The sequence below is a fragment of the Sphaerodactylus townsendi genome, unplaced genomic scaffold, assembly GCF_021028975.2.
Source record: "Sphaerodactylus townsendi isolate TG3544 unplaced genomic scaffold, MPM_Stown_v2.3 scaffold_24, whole genome shotgun sequence".
In the NCBI taxonomy this organism is placed as follows: domain Eukaryota; kingdom Metazoa; phylum Chordata; class Lepidosauria; order Squamata; family Sphaerodactylidae; genus Sphaerodactylus; species Sphaerodactylus townsendi.
The window spans coordinates 369052-386550 of record NW_025950407.1 but is presented as its reverse complement, the minus strand read 5'-3'; the positions used below and the strand labels follow the sequence as shown (position 1 = coordinate 386550).

Below are 17499 nucleotides of genomic sequence, written 5' to 3'. Positions count from 1 at the left end.
GCCTGTGCACTCCCACACACGCCAGCTGGGTGACCTTGGGCTAGTCACAGCTTCTCGGAGCTCTCTCAGCCCCACCTACCTCACAGGGTGTTTGTTGTGAGGGGGGAAGGGCAAGGAGATTGTCAGCCTCTTTGAGTCTCCTACAGGAGAGAAAGGGGGGATATAAATCCAAACTCTTCTTCTTCTTCTTTTTATTCTCTTCCATTTTATTCTCACAAGGACCTAGTGAAGTAGTCGACTGTTGTGGGTTTTCCAGGGTGTGTGGCTGTGGGCTGGTAGTTTTTGCTTCTGGCGTTTCACCCGCATCTAGGGCTGGCATCTTCAGGGGCAACGTGCGTTTTGCTCTGCGCCAATCCCCTGTGAGGTAGGCTAGGCTGAGAGTCTGCTTGAGGACTCCCAGCAAGCTTCCGTGGCTGTCTGGGTCCCCCAAAAACTTGTCCAACTTTCTTGTGGTCCCTGCGGTGTTTTTGGCTAGTTGTCCAGTAACAAGGGGCAACTTATAGCGTCTTCCTTCTATCCTGCAGAGGCGTCTTCTTTCCTGTTTGTTGAGCCCCAAATGCTCTGAAAATTTAGTCCCCTCGGCTGTAACCTGTTGCGGTTTACATCTCGGGATTGCCTTCAAACTGCAAGAATTAAAAGTCTACCTTGGTGAGGCCAAGAAGCAAGGATGAATCCGCCTCACCCTGATTTGGATCCACAATAGTCCAGTATCCCAACAGGCCTTATAGCAACCTGCAGGAATTCAATACCAGCGTGGTGTAGTGGGTAAGAGTGGCAGACTCTAATCTGCAGAACCGGGTTCAATTCCCCACTCCTCCACATGAGCAGCAACTCTGGTCTGGAGAACCGGGTTCAATGCCCCACTCCTCCACATGAGCAGCAACTCTGGTCTGGAGAACCGGGTTCAATGCCCTACTCCTCCACATGAGCAGCAACTCTGATCTGGCGAACTGGGTTCAATGCCCTACTCCTCCACATGAGCAGCAACTCTGATTTGGAAAACTGGGTTCAATTCCCCACTCCTCCACGTGAGCAGCAACTCTGATCTGGAGAACCGGGTTCAATTCCCCACTCCTCCACATGAGTGGCCAACTCTTATCTGGTGAACCGGATTTGTTTCCTTGCTCCTCACCTGAAGCCTGCTGGGTGACCTTGGGGCAGTCACAGTTCTCTCCCAACTCTCTCAGCCCCACCTACCTCACAAGGTGACTGTTTTGGGGAGGGGATGGTGATTGAGAGCTGCTTTGACACTCCTTAAAGGTAAAGAAAAGCAGGGTATAAAATGTTGCTTGGGGCCCATGGCCAGTTACGCACTCTCAGTTAATCTACTTTGCAGGAGTGTTGTGAAGGTGGTGAGGAGAATTACGCACGTTGCTTGCGAGGGAGAGAGGTGGGGGTACAGAGGAAGTCAGTATGTTTCTGACCCTTGCGCTTGTACAACTGGGCTTGGAAGGTGCACGGCTAAAGCCTGCTGAAATCTCCAAGGAGCCATCCTGCAGGTCTCTGCGCGCTCCCCCGTAAATGGCAGAAGTGGGGGAAATGTATGCAAATGCGCTCGATTTGCATAATGTTTACAGTTGGCATAACCGAGCTGTTCTCGCTGTTGGATTTAGCATCGTCTTGGCACATTCTCGCTTTCTTCCTTCAGTGTCGAGCGGACCCAGGCTGGCGAAGGCGTGTGTTCCTGCGGCTCAATCCTTTGCACCCACGACCCAGGAAGAACGGGCAGCCTTTCTCGGCTGGCAGCGAGGGCGGTGGGGTTGGAGGGCGGGCTTCGGGCGCAGGGAAGTCGGCCCAGTCGAGTCTTCCGAGCCGAGCGTGAGCCGGTCGCATCACTTTGCTGCTGTTCCAGAGATGACTGTTCCCGTCCGCACTGATCTCACCAGCCGTCAATCAGCGCCGGCCCAGACGCCCGATGGCGTTAGGCTCGCTTGTGTTGTGGGTGACCTGCGGGGAGGCGGAGGGGGGGGGGCGCGCTGTGTGTGTGTGTGCCTGTCTGCCGAGAAGGCAGGAGCCGAAGAGCTGCTCGGCGCACCAAATGTTCGGCTCTGGGCTGGAGGCAGCCGTGCTGCGCGGCGAGGTGAGGGGTGACTCTTCCCCTTAGGGGGGACTTGAACTCCCTTTCCCCTCGATTCCTGTGGGGATCTTTCTCATTTGTGACATGAAAACAGACAGAACACTCTGCAGAGCACAACCGTTTGCTTCGCGGCCTCGTGGTGCTCTTTCGGCGCCGCTGCTGGGCGCCCCGTTCGCCCTACGTGGTAGAAGGTCACGTCGTGGTCCTCTTCAAAGCGTCTTGGGCCCTCTGTAAAATGCGGCCGTCTATTCGAAGGCTTCGTGTTCCTTCATAATATTATGAAGAAGGAGAAGAGTTTGGATTTATACCCCACCTTCCTCTCCTGTAAGGAGACTCAAGGTGGCTGATGAGCTCCTTTCCCTTCCTCTCCCCACAACACCTTGCGAGGTGGGTGGGGCTGAGAGAATTCTGAGAGAACTGGGACTATCGTAAGGTCACCCAGCAGGAATGTAGGAGTGCAGGAACACATCCAGTTCACCAGATAAGAGTCTGCCACTTAGGTGGAGGAGCGGGGAATCAAACCCGGTTCTCCAGATTAGAATCCACCTGCTCTTAACCACTACGGCACGCTGGCTTGTGGTGGTGGTGGTGGTGGGAAATGCTGTCAAGTCGCAGATGGATTTTGGAAACCCGTAGGGTTTTTAAGGCAAGAGGCAAACAGAGGTGGTCTCTAACCCTGGACTCTATAATTCCCAAAGCCTAAAGAAAGCCCAACATATTCTGAGAGACCCGTCTCATCCGGCACACTCTCTTTTTGAACTGTTACCATCCGGCAGACGATGCAGGTCTATCAAAACTAGGACAAAGAGGCTTAGAGACAGCTTCTACTCTAGAGCGGTGGCTATGCTGAACTCCGCGGCTTCGTGTCGATGTGTTTGGGGCTGTGTAGGGATGGGTGGAGGAAGGGGAAAGTGAGGATGGGGTATGAGTCTGAAACTGGGCGCATCGAGGAAGGCTGCTGTAAATTTCGTTGTGCGTGCACCATGACAATAAAAATGCCTATGCTTATGCTTAACCAGAGCCAACCCTGCTTAGCTTTCCATCCATGTCAGGGCTCCTAATATTATATAGTAATTTTTTTGCCTATTTCATTATGGTTGATGTGTTGCGTAATTCTCACAGAACAGAAGAAGAGCCCTGTTGGATCAATCAGTGGTGAAAGCCAGTGCGGTGTGGTGGTTAAGAGCAGGTGGATTCTAATCTGGAGATCCGGGTATGATTCCCCATTCCTCCACCTGGGTGGCAGAGGCTTATCTGGTGAACCAGATGTGTTCCTGCACTCCTCCATTCTTGCTGGGTGACCTTAGGCTAGTCACAGTTCTCTCAGGACTCTCTCATCCCCACCTACTCCTAAGCAGCAGGTGTCAAGTTGTGGGGAGAGGCATGGTGTTGAGTTAGGGACCACTCCAGCAGGACAGAAAGATGGGATATAAATCCAAAATCATCATCATCATCTTCCTTCCTTCCTTCCTTCCTTCCTTCCTTCCTTCCTTCCTTCCTTCCTTCCTTCCTTCCTTCCTTCCTTCCTTCCTTCCTCCTCCTTCCTTCCACATCTCATTAAGTATACAGTGTTTAAAAGCAAGTGCACCTCCAATCTGGAGTATCCGGGTTTGACTCTCGGCTCCTGCCACTCTGAGTGCTGGTGGGAGGGGCTTATCTGGTGAACCAGATTAGCTTGTGCACTCCAATACATGCCAGCTGGGTGACCTTGGGCTAGTCACAGTTCTTTGGAGCTCTCAGCCCCACCCACCTCATAGGATGTTTGTTGTGGCAGAGGGGGGGAAGGGAAAGGAGATTGTAAGCGCCTTTGAGTCTCCTTACAGGAGAGAAAGGGGGGATATAAATCCAACTCTGCTGGCTTGTTTTCTTTCTTTCTTTCTTTCTTTCTTTCTTTCTTTCTTTCTCTCTCTCTCTCTCTCTCTCTCTCTCTCTCTCTTTTTTAATAGCCATTAATTCCCCCTGTTCTCTTTCCCGCTCTTTTAAAAGAGGAATTTCTCTTTCATTTCTCTTTAAATAGAAATCGCGCATCTGTAATTTTAGGCTTTGCAGATCTTTGACGTTATGTACCACCGGATGGCACTGTGGCAGGAGGACAGGAAAAGTTGGGCACGGGCTTCTTACCTCTGAGAATCTACCCGGCGACATTCTGATACTTTACAGAGCCTCCCTTCCTCTCTTCGAATTTCTCTTCGAGCAAAATACATTTGATTGGAAACTGAGTCCAGATTCCTAAAATGGAGGGAAAGAAATGGATGATTGGATTTGAGGGAGGAGCTGGGTGAAGAAAAATCGAGACCGCTTCTCCTAGGAATGGTTGAAGATGCTTTTGAACCCCACCTTGACCTGCCCCTGGTTTGGGAAACCTATTCAGACGGCTCCGCGTTTCACCTGTGGGCATGTCAAATGTGTTGCAATCCGAACAGACTTTAAAAGTCCCAACTAAAGGGCATAAGGAGGGGAGCCCTAAAGGAAGAGAAATCCTCCTCGCCCTGCATGCATCTCAACAAAGCAAGGGTGCGGGAGGATGCAAAATACAAATCTGTTGTGTTCTGTTGCCTCTAGTGGCCGTAGGTCATAAAGCCCAAAATGGTCTGGCTATCCTGGCGGGTTTAAGTCTGGCTATCCTGGCGGGTTTAATGCTGGTTATTCGCAAAGATTTGCTGTTGACGGGTGCAACTAGTTTGTAATGTTTTTGGTGGTTTTTTATGCAGCAAGTTTATTATAGCAACGATATTAAAATAATTATAAGCGTTACGTTACATATTTCCAGTAGACAGAAAGAAAGAAAGTCGGTGATGACAATATTCACAGAAAGAAGAAAAGATAGTGAAAAGAAAATATTTTAGGAGTAAGTGAAAAATCTGGGACAGTTACAAAAGTATAATATCATTCCAGCTTCTCCACCAATCATCAGATCTTGTTACAACTAAACGGATAAATACAGGCAAAGAATTATGTATGAACCCCAATCGTATAACTTAAATCGATTTCATTATCTAATATTTATATTGTACCATTGGAGGGTATACGATAACCAAGGTTTCCAAGTTACATTAAAAAATACAGAGGTTTCATTCTTTAACATGTGAGATAGCCTATCTGCCATATTGAATTCTTGAACTTGACGAATCCATTCTGCCAATGGTGGAATTTCTGTTGATTTCCAATATCTTGCTAGTAGTATCCTTGCAGCCAAGGGGTGTGTGTGTGTGTGAGAGAGAGAGAGAGAGAGAGAGAGAGAGAGGGAGAGAGAGAGAGAGAGAGAGAGAGTTTTTGTAATGGGGAGCAGAGTCCGGCTGGGGTTCATCAGTCTTCCAAGCCAACAATAAGGTCGGGGTCCAGAGGTGGGATCCAGCAGGTTCTCACAGGTTCCCGAGAGTAGGTTACTAATTATTTGTGTGTGCTGAGAGGGGGTTACTAATTGCTGATTTTTGCCTTAGTTACACCCCTCCTCTCAACAGTAGCCAAGAGAACCTGGAAGTCAGCTTCAGCAGGTAGTGCACCAGCGTGTAAAGCAGCTCATGCCTCAAGGCAGGTGGCATCTACAAGGCTTCCAAGGACCGGCGCAGCAGGCCAGTCCTTGCTACAGCCCTGCCCCCAGAATGCCCAGCCATGCCCCCCCCACTGCAGGCTCTAAATGCCCTGCTGGGTACCTACGCCGTAGCCTGGAATCCCACCACCATGGGAACCTGTTATTAAATTTTTGGATCCCACCACTGTTGGGGTCTCAGGGATGGCATCTGGTTCAGTGCAAAATTTGAAGCGAATCGTTCTTGATGTTTAAAATGGCGGACGCTGAGGCCTGCACCATTTGTGGCAGTCCCACGTTCTTCTCCTGAATTGCAGATGCATGAGAAACTTGCCTGTGGCTGCTCCGATAGCGAAGCGGATTTTGGGTAACAACTAAGCTGAACGTTCAGAAGCAGATCTTGGTGTGGGCTGAGTGGGTGGCAGAGACAAATCCCATTTTGAGCGTTTTGGGGGTTCCAACCTGACTCCTTCCTTGTTCTCCCTTCAGCTTGCGCCGCGAGGGCTACACGGTCCAGGTGAACGTCAACGACTACCTGGACATCTACTGCCCGCACTACAACTCCTCGGTGCCCGAGGGACGCATGGAGCAGTACATCCTGTACATGGTGAACCACGAGGGCTACCGGACGTGCAACATCAGCCAAGGGTTCAAGCGCTGGGAATGCAACCGCCCGCACGCCCCGCACAGCCCCATCAAGTTCTCGGAGAAGTTCCAGCGCTACAGCGCCTTCTCGCTCGGATACGAGTTCCACGCCGGCCACGAATACTACTACATCTGTGAGTGACCCTCCAGTGCCCCGCTCGTCATCTCTGCTTTGGATCTCTAGGCAGCGGAGAAAGAGAGTCTGTGTAAAAATTTAGAGATGGCTATTTGGAGAAGGGTTACACACAGAATGGAGAGCTGTGAGCCCGTTGGGACTGTGCACCTTGAACGAGAATGCACCTTGAGAGAGAATGAGAGCCAACGTGGTGTGGTGGTTAAGAGCAGATGGATTCTAATCTGGAGATCCGGGTTTGATTCCTCCACTCCTCCACCTGACTGGCGGAGCCTTATCTGGTGAACCAGACGTGTTTCCGCCCTCCTACATCCCAGCTGGGTGACCTTGGGCCAGTCACAGTTCTCTCAGAACTCTCTCAGCCCCACCTACCTCACAAGGTGTCTGTTATGGAGAGAGGAAGGGAAAGGAGCTTGTCAGCTACCTTGAGTGGCCTTACAGGAGAGAAAGGTGGGATATAAATCCAAACCCTTCTTCTTCTTCTTTTAGAGAATATTTCAATCCTTCTCTTTCTCCTTTCCCTCCTCTGAGCAGCATATCACAATCGAAGAAGAAGAAGAAGAAGAGTTTGCATTTATACCCCACCTTTCTCAATATACACAATTTGTTCCCCATTTTACTCCCACAACAGGCCCTCTCTGGGGTTCCCCTGTCTGGCTTTGAACACAGGTCTCCCAGCCCAAGTCCAGCAATCTGACCACTATACAACACTGCCTCTCAGATTCTTCACATTTTCCTGACCCTCCCTTATGTCACTGGTTTGGGGACCTCTTGCTGAGGCAAGCAGGCAATCACCTTCCGTCCACTAGGCGGCGCCTCGGCCCAAACGTTGGTCCAGGACTGGTTCGAATCTCGGCTGTCTTTTAGGAAGTCAAATGCTCCAGAGTTTTTTGGGTGGGTGAGGGAAGAGGGGTCAAAGCTCGGCATTTTTTAAATTTATTCTGCTCTCCCGCTAAAAAAAGAACTGAACCCAACTTGCCCGTCCTGCGCTTCTTTTGCATAATCGCCCATTAAATGCTTTTGGGTTGCAGCTGTTCTGTAATGAATACAATCAGATCCGACTGGGAGATTAAACGTTTTACTAAAGATTAAGTTCTTTTCTTTGGAGAAGAGAAAAGAAACGGTAATGATCAATTTGCTAAGACGTCCTGCATCACAAAGCAGAGCAGGTTAGGCTATTGCGGAGGAAATGAATCCGAGGAAGTTACGAGTCTTGCAGGGGGGGGGGGGGGGGGACGGTAGCAGCGGCCCCCAGCGAGAGAAGATGGTCTTCACCTGCATACTGCAACGTTCGTATTGTTTCCTTTGGGGAATGGGGGGTGTTCAGCTATCTGGGAGGGCTGCTACTTGAGTCAGGAAATCTTACTCAATTGCCTGTATGAGTTCTAATTGATTTAATTAAAAACAATTAAATCTGCATAAACCGTCGTTGCGAACGGAATTAGGGTGCTTTGTCTTTTGGCGATGCATCCGTAGATTTCGGCAGGCACAATTTACCAAAGGTGTTCGCTCCTTCCTATGGGAGGGGGAAAGAGGAATTCTCATTTTCCGAGTCCCTCTTGACATTTGCGGACATCGTGGTTGATTACTGATGGGGCTCCAGACGCGCACTAGGGGCCGAAGCGCACCGGGGCAAGATTTCTTGTCCCGATGTCCTTCCTCTCTGCTGCACGCCAAGAGAGGAAGTGCATTTCTTGTCCCAAATCTTCCAGTGCTTTGTGCAACTTTCCTTGCTAGAGAGGGGCAAGAGCTGGCTTTGAGAGCAGCAGTGGTGTAGTGGCTAAGAGCAGGTGCACTCTGATCTGGAGGAACCGGGTTTGATTCCCCGCTCTGCCGCCTGAGCTGTGGAGGCTTGTCTGGGGAATTCAGATTAGCCTGTGAACTCCAACACATGCCAGCTGGGTGACTTTGAGCTAGTCACAGCTTTTCAGAGCTCTCTGAGCCCCACCCACCTCACAGGGTGTTTGTTGTGAAGGGGGAAGGGCAAGGAGATTGTAAGCCCCTTTAAGTCTCCTATAGGAGAGAAAGGGGGGATATAAATCCAAACTCTTCTTCTTCTTCTTCTTTGGGTAATTGGCCTGCATGGAATTCCCTGCCTCCAAGAGTGGTGTCCTTCTTTGGAGGTTTTTAAGCAGAGGCTGGGTGAACATATGTCGGAAGCGCTTTGATTATGCGTTCCCGCATGGTAGGAGGTTGGACTTGATGGCCCTCAGGGTCTCTTCCAACTCTGTGATTCTATGTCTCAGAAGAGGCCTTCCCTCCTGCTTTGGACAAGGAGAAAGTGTCTTCCCCCAACTGTTGAACAGGAAACTGCTGTTCTGGTTCGCCGGAAGACCCCTTGTAGATGGCGAAAAAGATTTTTCGTGATTGACGAATCGAGCCGAAATTTCAGCACGCTCCTTTCCAGTCCACGAACTTTTCTTCCGTTTCCTTTTCAGCCACTCCGATGCACAACCACCGCCGGGCCTGCCTCCGAATGAGAGTGTTTGTCTGCTGTGCTACCAGTAAGTGTCCCCCCCCCCCCCCACTATCCTTGATCGTGCCCACCCACCCTTAAGACGCATCTGTGCCTTTCCCTGGCTTGAATGCACTGCATGCGCCCGCTGATTTTTTATTTTGTGCTGTCGAAGGCGTTCATGGCCGGATTCAACCGGTTGTTGTGGATGTTCCAGGCTGTGTGGCCCGTGACTCCGAGAATTAGAAAACTCAGAAACTCTGAGAATTAACAAAACTTGGCTGCCAGTAATTAGAAGCACCAGAATCAAAGGCCAAAGGCATGCTAGGTTCATGGACAATGAACTCCACCTAGACCCAGGATTTGCATTCCTAATACTGTTACGACTGTGGGGAATGCAAACGTGAATACAAATGTAAATGGACTGAAAACCCCACCCGCAATACAATGCAGTCAACCACACCTTTGCACAGCAAGTTCCACCCAAACACTTAGTGATTGGCTCCTCACCCTGGGACATGGACAATGTGTACCCAGTGGTGGGATCCAAAAATTTTAGTTACAGGTTCCCATGGTGGTGGGATTCAAACTGTGGCGTAGCGCCAATGGGGCTGGGCGGGGTACGACGGGGGTGTGGCCGGGCATTCCGGAGGCGGATCTGTGGTAAGGACGCCTTTCTTTGTGCCGGGTAATCTTGGGCAGGCAGAAGCGAATGCACCTGCATGGCGCAGAGGCTAAGCCCATACGCGCGGTGCACCTCCTGCTACACTTCCTATTCGCTTCCAAAGTTCTTGGCGCGCTAGCTCAAGCTGAGAGGAGGGGCGTAACTAAGGCAAAAATCACGGGGTAAAATCACCCATTAGTAACCCCCTCTCAGCACACACTAATAATTAGTAACCTACTCTCGGGAACCTGTGAGAACCTGCTGGATCCCACCTCTGTGTGTACCCCAATTAAACTTTCCCTTCTCACTGGACACAGTGTGTACACCTCTGAGGATGCCGCCCACAGATGCAGGCAAAATGTTAGGAACGAGATCTACCAGACCACAGCCACACAGCCCAGAAAACCCACCACAACCAATTTTAATTTTGTTTGTTTGTAATGTGCGGCTCTGAATTGAGAAACTTCGCTGGGATGCAAAAATGTACAATATGGTTAAGTGTAACCGCCTGCCACTCCTCTTTTGTGGTGGGAATACACAGCAGCAGATGGTCCACCTGTACCCACGCCTGTGTGCGCCGCACACATCTCCGTTCGGCAGTGCGCAACGCAGCCAACGTGCTGAGAATTGCTATTTTCACAGATTGCTTTCTAGCAAGTTTCTGGTCCTCACGGGGATTTATTTTTATCTTTCAAGACGTGCCGACCGCGCTGTTCCTCCTTCACTTAATCACCAAGGGGTTAACAGCCTGCTGCTGATTTTAATTTTTAGGAAATGTAACAGCTTAAATGATGTACCCCTCATATGAATGTGATTTCCTCCCAAGGGTCTCTGGAGAGACGGCATAGAAACTTTCCAAATAAATAAAGCGTGAAGGTGTAAATATAGCTCTGTGAGATAACAAAGAACCGACGAGTGCCCTCGTAGAACAGGGCCAAGGATCATATCTGGCATGCCATTTCCTCCAGCACCACCAGATACTAGCAGAAAGGCTATAATCGTGGTGCAATGGCAGCAGAATCTCTTCCTTGTTTACCAACATCTTATACTTAGAGGCAGACTGCCTCTGAAAATGGAGGTTCTATTAGATATGGCTAAAGGCCTGAGATCAATATGCCTTCCTCTGTTAGTTGATTTGCCTCTCGCTTTTTAGAAAACTTTTAAAACCCACCTCAGCTTTACAGCCAGCCCTGGATCTTGTGGCAGGCAGTTCCGTATGTTAATTGTACGTGCTTCTGGAGAGAAAGGCACGGTACAAGTGAATTAAATGATGGATGGATGGATGGATGGATGGATGGATGGATGGATGGATGGATGGATGGATGGATGGATGGATGGATGGATGGATGGATATGAATGGATGGATGGATGGATGGATAGAAATGGATGAATGGATGGATAGAAATGGATGGATAGATGGATGGATGGATAGAAATGGATGGATGGATAGAAATGGATGAATGGATGGATAGATGGATGGATAGATAGAAATGGATGAATGGATGGATAGATGGATGGATGAATGGATGGATGGATGGATGGATGAATGAATGGATGGATAGAAATGGATGGATAGATGGATGGATGGATAGAAATGGATGGATGGATAGAAATGGATGAATGGATGGATAGATGGATGGATAGATAGAAATGGATGGATGAATGGATGGATGGAGATGGATGGATGGATGGATGGATGGATGGATGGATGGATGGATGGATGGATGGATGGATGGATGGATGGATGGATGGATGGATGGATGGATGGATGGAGTGAGTGCAGGAGTGAGTGAGTGGCCTAGGTTAGAATAGAAAGGAAGTGATAGGGAGGGGAAGGTGCACTATGCCCGATTCACACCTGCTGATGAATGAAATGGCAGAACGCTGATGGAAAACGATGGACTGCGCCATTTCAGATTACAGGGGGAATTTAGCTGCAAATATTCCTTTGCATAAGGTTTTCAGTTCCCTCCTTTTCCCGTACAGATTTTACGTCTGCAAGAATCATCCCCCTTTAATGGTGTAGCACGTTCTGCCATTTCATATGAAAATCTGGCTATAGTCATGGGGGGTGGGGGCACTGGAACGGCATCGCAACAGTGATCCCCACCTTTCTAGCCTCTGGGAAACATCACTCTGTTCCTACAATTTTGCCAGATATCTTTGATTCAGTTTTCCTGCTTCTTCTGTATACCCCATGAGGACTACAAACTTGCTTTTAAAAGAACAATTACCACCTTGCAATTGGGTCGGAATTCTGTGATCTGTGGAAAGTACACAACACTGTGTGGTCCTCTGGCTTCCATCTGTTCTCACAACGAGCATCCTACACACATGCCTGAGGGCGAATTTACATATTGATTATTTTATGGGGAAAGGCTACCACAAGGTGACGAATCTTCTTTGGCATTTCCATCGTTATCCTTATTGCGCCCCCAGGTGGTGAAAGGGAGGTACAGTCAGAGCAAAGAATCATAGAGTTGGGAGAGACCACAAGGGCCATCCGGTCCAACCCCTGCTCATGATAACCCATCAGCAGAATTTCAGTTTTCTCTTTCGCCACATGGGAGGTGTTGAGAAACCCGAGTAGCCCCATGGGCGTGCCACAGGACCCATCCACACCATCTTGCGATGACACTACCCTGAAAGATGCGATCGTAAAAAATCAGGCATAGCAGAAGAAGAATTGGTTTTACACCCCACTTTTCTCTGCTTTTGGGGGGGCGGACTCAAAGCAGCTTCCAATCACCTTCCCCTCTCTGCAACAGACGCCTTGTGAGGTAGGTGGGTCTTAGAGAGTTCTCAGAGAACTGTGACTGGCCCAAGGTCACCCAGCGGGCTTCATGTGGAGCGTGGCGAATCGAACCCGGTTCTCCAGATGACAGCCTGTCACTCATTTGGAGGAGCAGAGAATCACAACAGGTGGTCTAGATGATCAGTTTTAAATGGCGTGGATTGTACTTATTGTTTTATATGTTGGGAGCCTTCCTGAGCCCATAAGGAGAAGGGTAGCATGCAATTATAATTAATAAATACGTATATAGATAGATTAGAATCTGCCACTTGTTTTGTGGAGCAAAGAATCGAGCCCGGCTCTCTGGTGTGCTGCTCTTAACCACCGCGCCATGCAGGCTCACATAAATAGCCAGTCACTTATTTCTTTGTGCAAATTAATAGGTGGAGATCAGCAAGGGCACTTTCATGAATGGGCAACTTTTCAGAATAACACAGGCAGGGGAGTTTTGTGAGGGAGGAGAATCCCACCTGACGCAAGTTTCTCCCTTCTGAACGCATATTGCCAGCGTGGTGTAGTAGTTAAGAGCAGGGGCACTCTAATCTGGAGAACCGGACTTGATCCCCCACTCTGCCACTTGAGCTGTGGAGGCTTATCTGGGGAACCAGATTAGCTTGGCAAGTCCAACACACGCCAGCTGATCCCCCACTCTGCCATTTGAGCTGGGGAGGCTTATCTGGGGAACCAGATTAGTTTGTGCAGTCCAACACACGCCAGCTGATCCCCCACTCTGCAACTTGAGCAGTGGAGGCTTATCTGGGGAACCAGATTAGCTTGTGCAGTCCAACACACGCCAGCTGGTCCCCCACTCTGCCACTCGAGCTGTGGAGGCTTATCTGGGGAACCAGATTAGCTTGTGCAGTCCAACACACGCCAGCTGGTCCCCCACTCTGCCACTTGAGCAGTGGAGGCTTATCTGGGGAGCCAGATTAGCTTGTGCAGCCCAACACACGCCAGCTGGGTGACCTTGGGCTAGTCACAGTTCTTTGGAGCTTTCTCGGCCCCACCCATCTCACAGGGAGTTTGTTGTGGGGGGGGGGGGTGGAAAGAAAGGAGTTTGTAAGCCCCTTTTGAATCTCCTTACAGGAGAGAAAGGAGGGGGGTATAAATCCAACTCCTCCTTCTCCTTCTCCCCCAACTCTCTCTCCCTCCCTCAACAGCCCTCCGGCAGGTCGATCAGCTGAGCACTGGAGGGGAAGGAGGATTGATTCAGAAAGAGTGTTGCTTCAAGCTTCCTGTTGTCATTGATGCTGTTTCCTGTGTGTCGATTTGGGGTGAGGTGCGGGGACAGGCTTTTCCCTCCACCCGCCCCTCTCATCAGCATGCAGGGGGAGCACGGTCCTTGAAGCACGGAGAACACCCTCCTCTGCTCTGGCGCCCAGCTGATTAGGGGTAGAGGGCTCCATGTGGTGCCGCAACCTCGCCCTTACTTCTGCTGCCTCAGCGTCCCCCCTCCTCCTCTTTCCTCTGCTTTCTCTTCTGAACAGTTTATGGTCTCTGTCGGGGAGGGAGGGGGGAAAGTTTGTCCAGTTTGGGAGAAGGTTTTAAAAAGTCAAGCTCTTATCCTAAACTCCAGATTTGTGTTCAGACTTCCCAGGGGCAGTTTCCCTCTACTTATCTCCTTCTGCCCAGCGCTCACTGTAGGCAGGCAGTAGACTTGGTCCCCAGCACTCCCCACCACAGGGGTGTGACAACGAGTCAGCTGCCTGACATGCTGCCGCTGTCGCAGCACACCTCCCATAGCCGCTGCCATTCCTGGCGCCCATTCCTTCCAAACGGCGCCTTTTGATATTACCACAGGCGCTGTGCACTTTTAGATGACTTCCAGTAAAGCCCGGCACGCGACTAGAAATGACATCAGCTGAGAGCAGCTACGGCATACGGGGGGTCATGGCAAGTGGGGTTCTCCCAAATTTGCTGGGAAAATCTCCCTTCTCTGCACACGGGCCCCAAGTGTGGGTTTTTTGATCCTCGTTCTAGGGCCGTGTTCATAATTGGAGACCGGAAAGGTAGGATGGCGTAAAACAAACAAAACAAAACATGCACCAGTCTCTTTTGTGGTCTTATTTGGGCTAACTTCGTCAGGAGGGCACCTCTGACCCACAAACGCTGTCTCACATTCAGAGTGAATTGTCCTTGATACGCACCCCCATAATTCACCAGCTGAGGGGCGCCTGGGTATGCCTGCTGTTTGCTGATGGTCTGCATGTGCCTCTGCATATCCAGTGGGAATCCTTTTGCATGCTCATTTTCTCCCCCCACCCTCTGCAACTTATGTGGGCCTTTTGACTCCCTCGATGCCTTTCAGGAAAATCCAGTTTGGCTGTGCAAGTTGATGGGCAGCGGGAGGGTCCAAATGAATTGTTGAGGGTAGGGGAGCACTGAAATGTTGAGTGGAGGGAAGAGGTGGGGCTCCGGGGAGGGAGGGAGGGTGGAGCATGGTGCCCTCCCCTTCCCCCTCCAGCGCATAACCCTCTCCCCCCTCTCCTGCCTGCAGCGTCGCACTCTGGGGAGAAGGCGGCCCCGACCCTCCCGCAGTTCACTATAGGCCCAGAGGTGAAGATCGAGGACTTGGGTGAGTGAGACTCACAGCGCCCCCTGCTGGCGGGGGGGGAGCTTCCTGAAGCTTGTTTCCCCTGCTGGCTCCCAGCATCCCTCTCTGCCTTAGCAGCGCCCCCTGCTGGACGAGGCTGAGAGCTTCTCCGGAGGTGGTGCAGCCCCCCCTAGCGAATTGGATTGAGCTCGAGAGCTGCAGCAGGGTTCCCCCCTCTCCCCGAAAAATTCTCTGCCCCCCCTCCACACTGCCTGAGCAGGAGGCGCTAGCGGGGAGGAGAGGGTACCCCTCGTCCTGCTCCAGTCTTATCATTCTTCCTTCCCCCTCCCTTCTTCTCTTTCCCCTTCCCCTTTTGCAGATAACTTTAACCCCGAGATGCCCAAGCTGGAGAAGAGCATCAGCGGAACCAGCCCCAAACGGGAACACTTGCCCCTGGCCGTGGCCGCCGCCCTCTTCCTCATGACCCTCTTGGCGTCCTAGCCGTGCGGGGGTGCCGAGGGGGGGCACCGAGCCACCTGCACGGACCCGGCTCCCTCCCTAGTGACTCCCTTGGCGTTGTGAACGGACAGACGGACAGACGAAAAAAAGAAATATTTAAACCGGGATATCCTGGCGAGGCGACAGCGATCCGGGGCTAGAGAGCCACAGTGATGGGGAAAGCAGACCTTTTCCTAAGCCCGGTATAGCCCCCGTCTCCCTCCCCAGTGAAGGGAATGTCACCACTGCGTTCGACCCCCCCCCCCTTTCGCCTGCCCCTTCTGTCCATTGCTGGGAGGAGGGGAGACTCAGAGGAGCTTCTGGGGTATTGCCCCACAACGGGAGGGAGCCCAACTTGCTTGCGGACCTTAGGGGGGGAGGGGGCACATTTGACATCCGGGCCTCTGAGCTCAGCATTGACCTAAGAACCTCGGGCTACCAAACCTGTCTGCCAGCAATAGGCTATTGGCTACTCTGGGCATGAGCAAATGCCTTAGCAGACCGGGCGCTCGGGAGCAGCAGCAGCAGCAGCAGAAGGCCCTTGCTTTCACCTCCTGCAGGTGAGCTCCCAAAGGCACCTGGTGGGCCACTGCGAGTAGCAGAGTGCTGGACTAGAGGGACTCTGGTCTGATCCAGCAGGCTCTTTCTTATGTTCTTATGTTCTCATGAGCTGGCGGCGAACATCTGGAGCAGCAGATCACCTTGAAGAACTTGGTCGTTCGGGACAGAACACGGGCACGTGGCACTCTGGCTATGTTTTGGAAAGGGAGCGCTGTGCCCTGTTTGGAGAAAGGCACCCCGCCTGACCCAGAGATGGGGGGCACCATATACCCAGTGACTCTCAATCTGGGACGCATGGTACCTTTGCCCTGGGGTGCCTGTACATATCGCGACGTGTTGTGTACAGAGAGAAGCTCTATTATCCGTGTCTATAGATTATCATAAACTGTTCTCGTAGTGGGCGGGCACGGGGCGGGCACCGGCCTGCCTGCGCAAGCCAGAGTTTTTTATTTTTAATTTCCTCTTTTTTTTTCGGTGTTTGGTTTTTTTGGGGCGATTCCTCCCTTTGTCTTCTGTGAAGACCAGACCTATGCAAGACGCACGGACACTTTTCTTTCTGGGGCAAAAACCACGTCAAGGAACAAGCAAAGGACCTTTTTCGGGGGTGGATGTTTGGGGTTTTTTGTGTTCTCGAGAGCTTTGGCTGGCGATTTTCATATACTTGCTCTTAGTCTATTAAAAAAAACTAAATAAAAGGTGGAGAAAAAAAAATCTTTTTCCCCAGGTGTTGATTTTGTGTCCGGGATCCAGGAGTTAAGATGAGAGGGAGAGAGGGGTCCCGCAAACAGTCTATAGTCTGTTTCAGAAAAAGATGCTAGTGGAGTTGTATGTTCCTCTGCCCCAGATCTCAACATGCCGGACCCTCTTTGTTGTAGAATGCTCCGCCTGGGTGCCGCAGAAAGATTATTGTTGTCTTGTACCAGGGGTAGGGAACCTGCGGCTCAAGAGCCGCATGCAGCTCTTCTACCCTTGCACTGCGGCTCCACGAGCCGAGCCGCCGGCCCCATCCTTGCCCGCCCTGCAGGCAGCAGGGCAGGCGCACCAAATGCCCGCGGCCGGCTGGGCCGCACCATGGGCTTCCCCTCTCGCCCGCCCCGTTTGAGCGGGACGGGTGCTTTCCCGGCGGTTGGCGAGGCCGAGCTGCTGGCCCCATCCTTGCCCGCCCTGCAGGCAGCAGGGCGGACGCATCCATGCACTTCTCAGAATGAGCGGAGTAAAAGGTAAAAAACCCCAATATATACAGTGTTATCTTTATTTTAAATGTCAAAAATTATTTGCGGCTCCAAGTGTTTTCTTTTCCCGTGGAAAACGGGTCCAAATGGCTCTTTGAGTGTTAAAGGTTCCCTACCCCTGTCTTATACAGTCAGTGCAGGCGTTTCCAAAGAAGAGGGATTGTCCTTTCTTTCTCTCAAACGGGAACACCTCTTCTGAGATGGAGCCTTCTGTGGTAGGCCTGGGCATTACTAACAAAGAGGTGCTCAGTCTTCCAGTCATATGAAGGAATACCTCTTCTACAACGTGGGATGTTTCCCTAGAAGAAAGATTCCCCTTCTGACACAGAAGCCAATGTTTGTTGTGGGGCAAGGCGGCACAGAGCAGTCGCTCCCTAC

At 51.1% G+C, this 17499-nt stretch overlaps 1 protein-coding gene across 1 annotated transcript; it reads left to right on the top strand.

Moving 5' to 3' along the window:
• Positions 1-6072: 6072 nt before the first annotated feature.
• On the top strand, positions 6073-16646 carry EFNA3 (ephrin A3; the record flags this gene model as incomplete). Its single annotated transcript, XM_048482862.1, has 4 exons — positions 6073-6385; positions 8823-8888; positions 14795-14872; positions 15210-16646. Coding segments are annotated over 4 exons (579 nt in total), but the record flags the coding sequence as incomplete, so codon positions are not given.
• Positions 16647-17499: the final 853 nt, after the last annotated feature.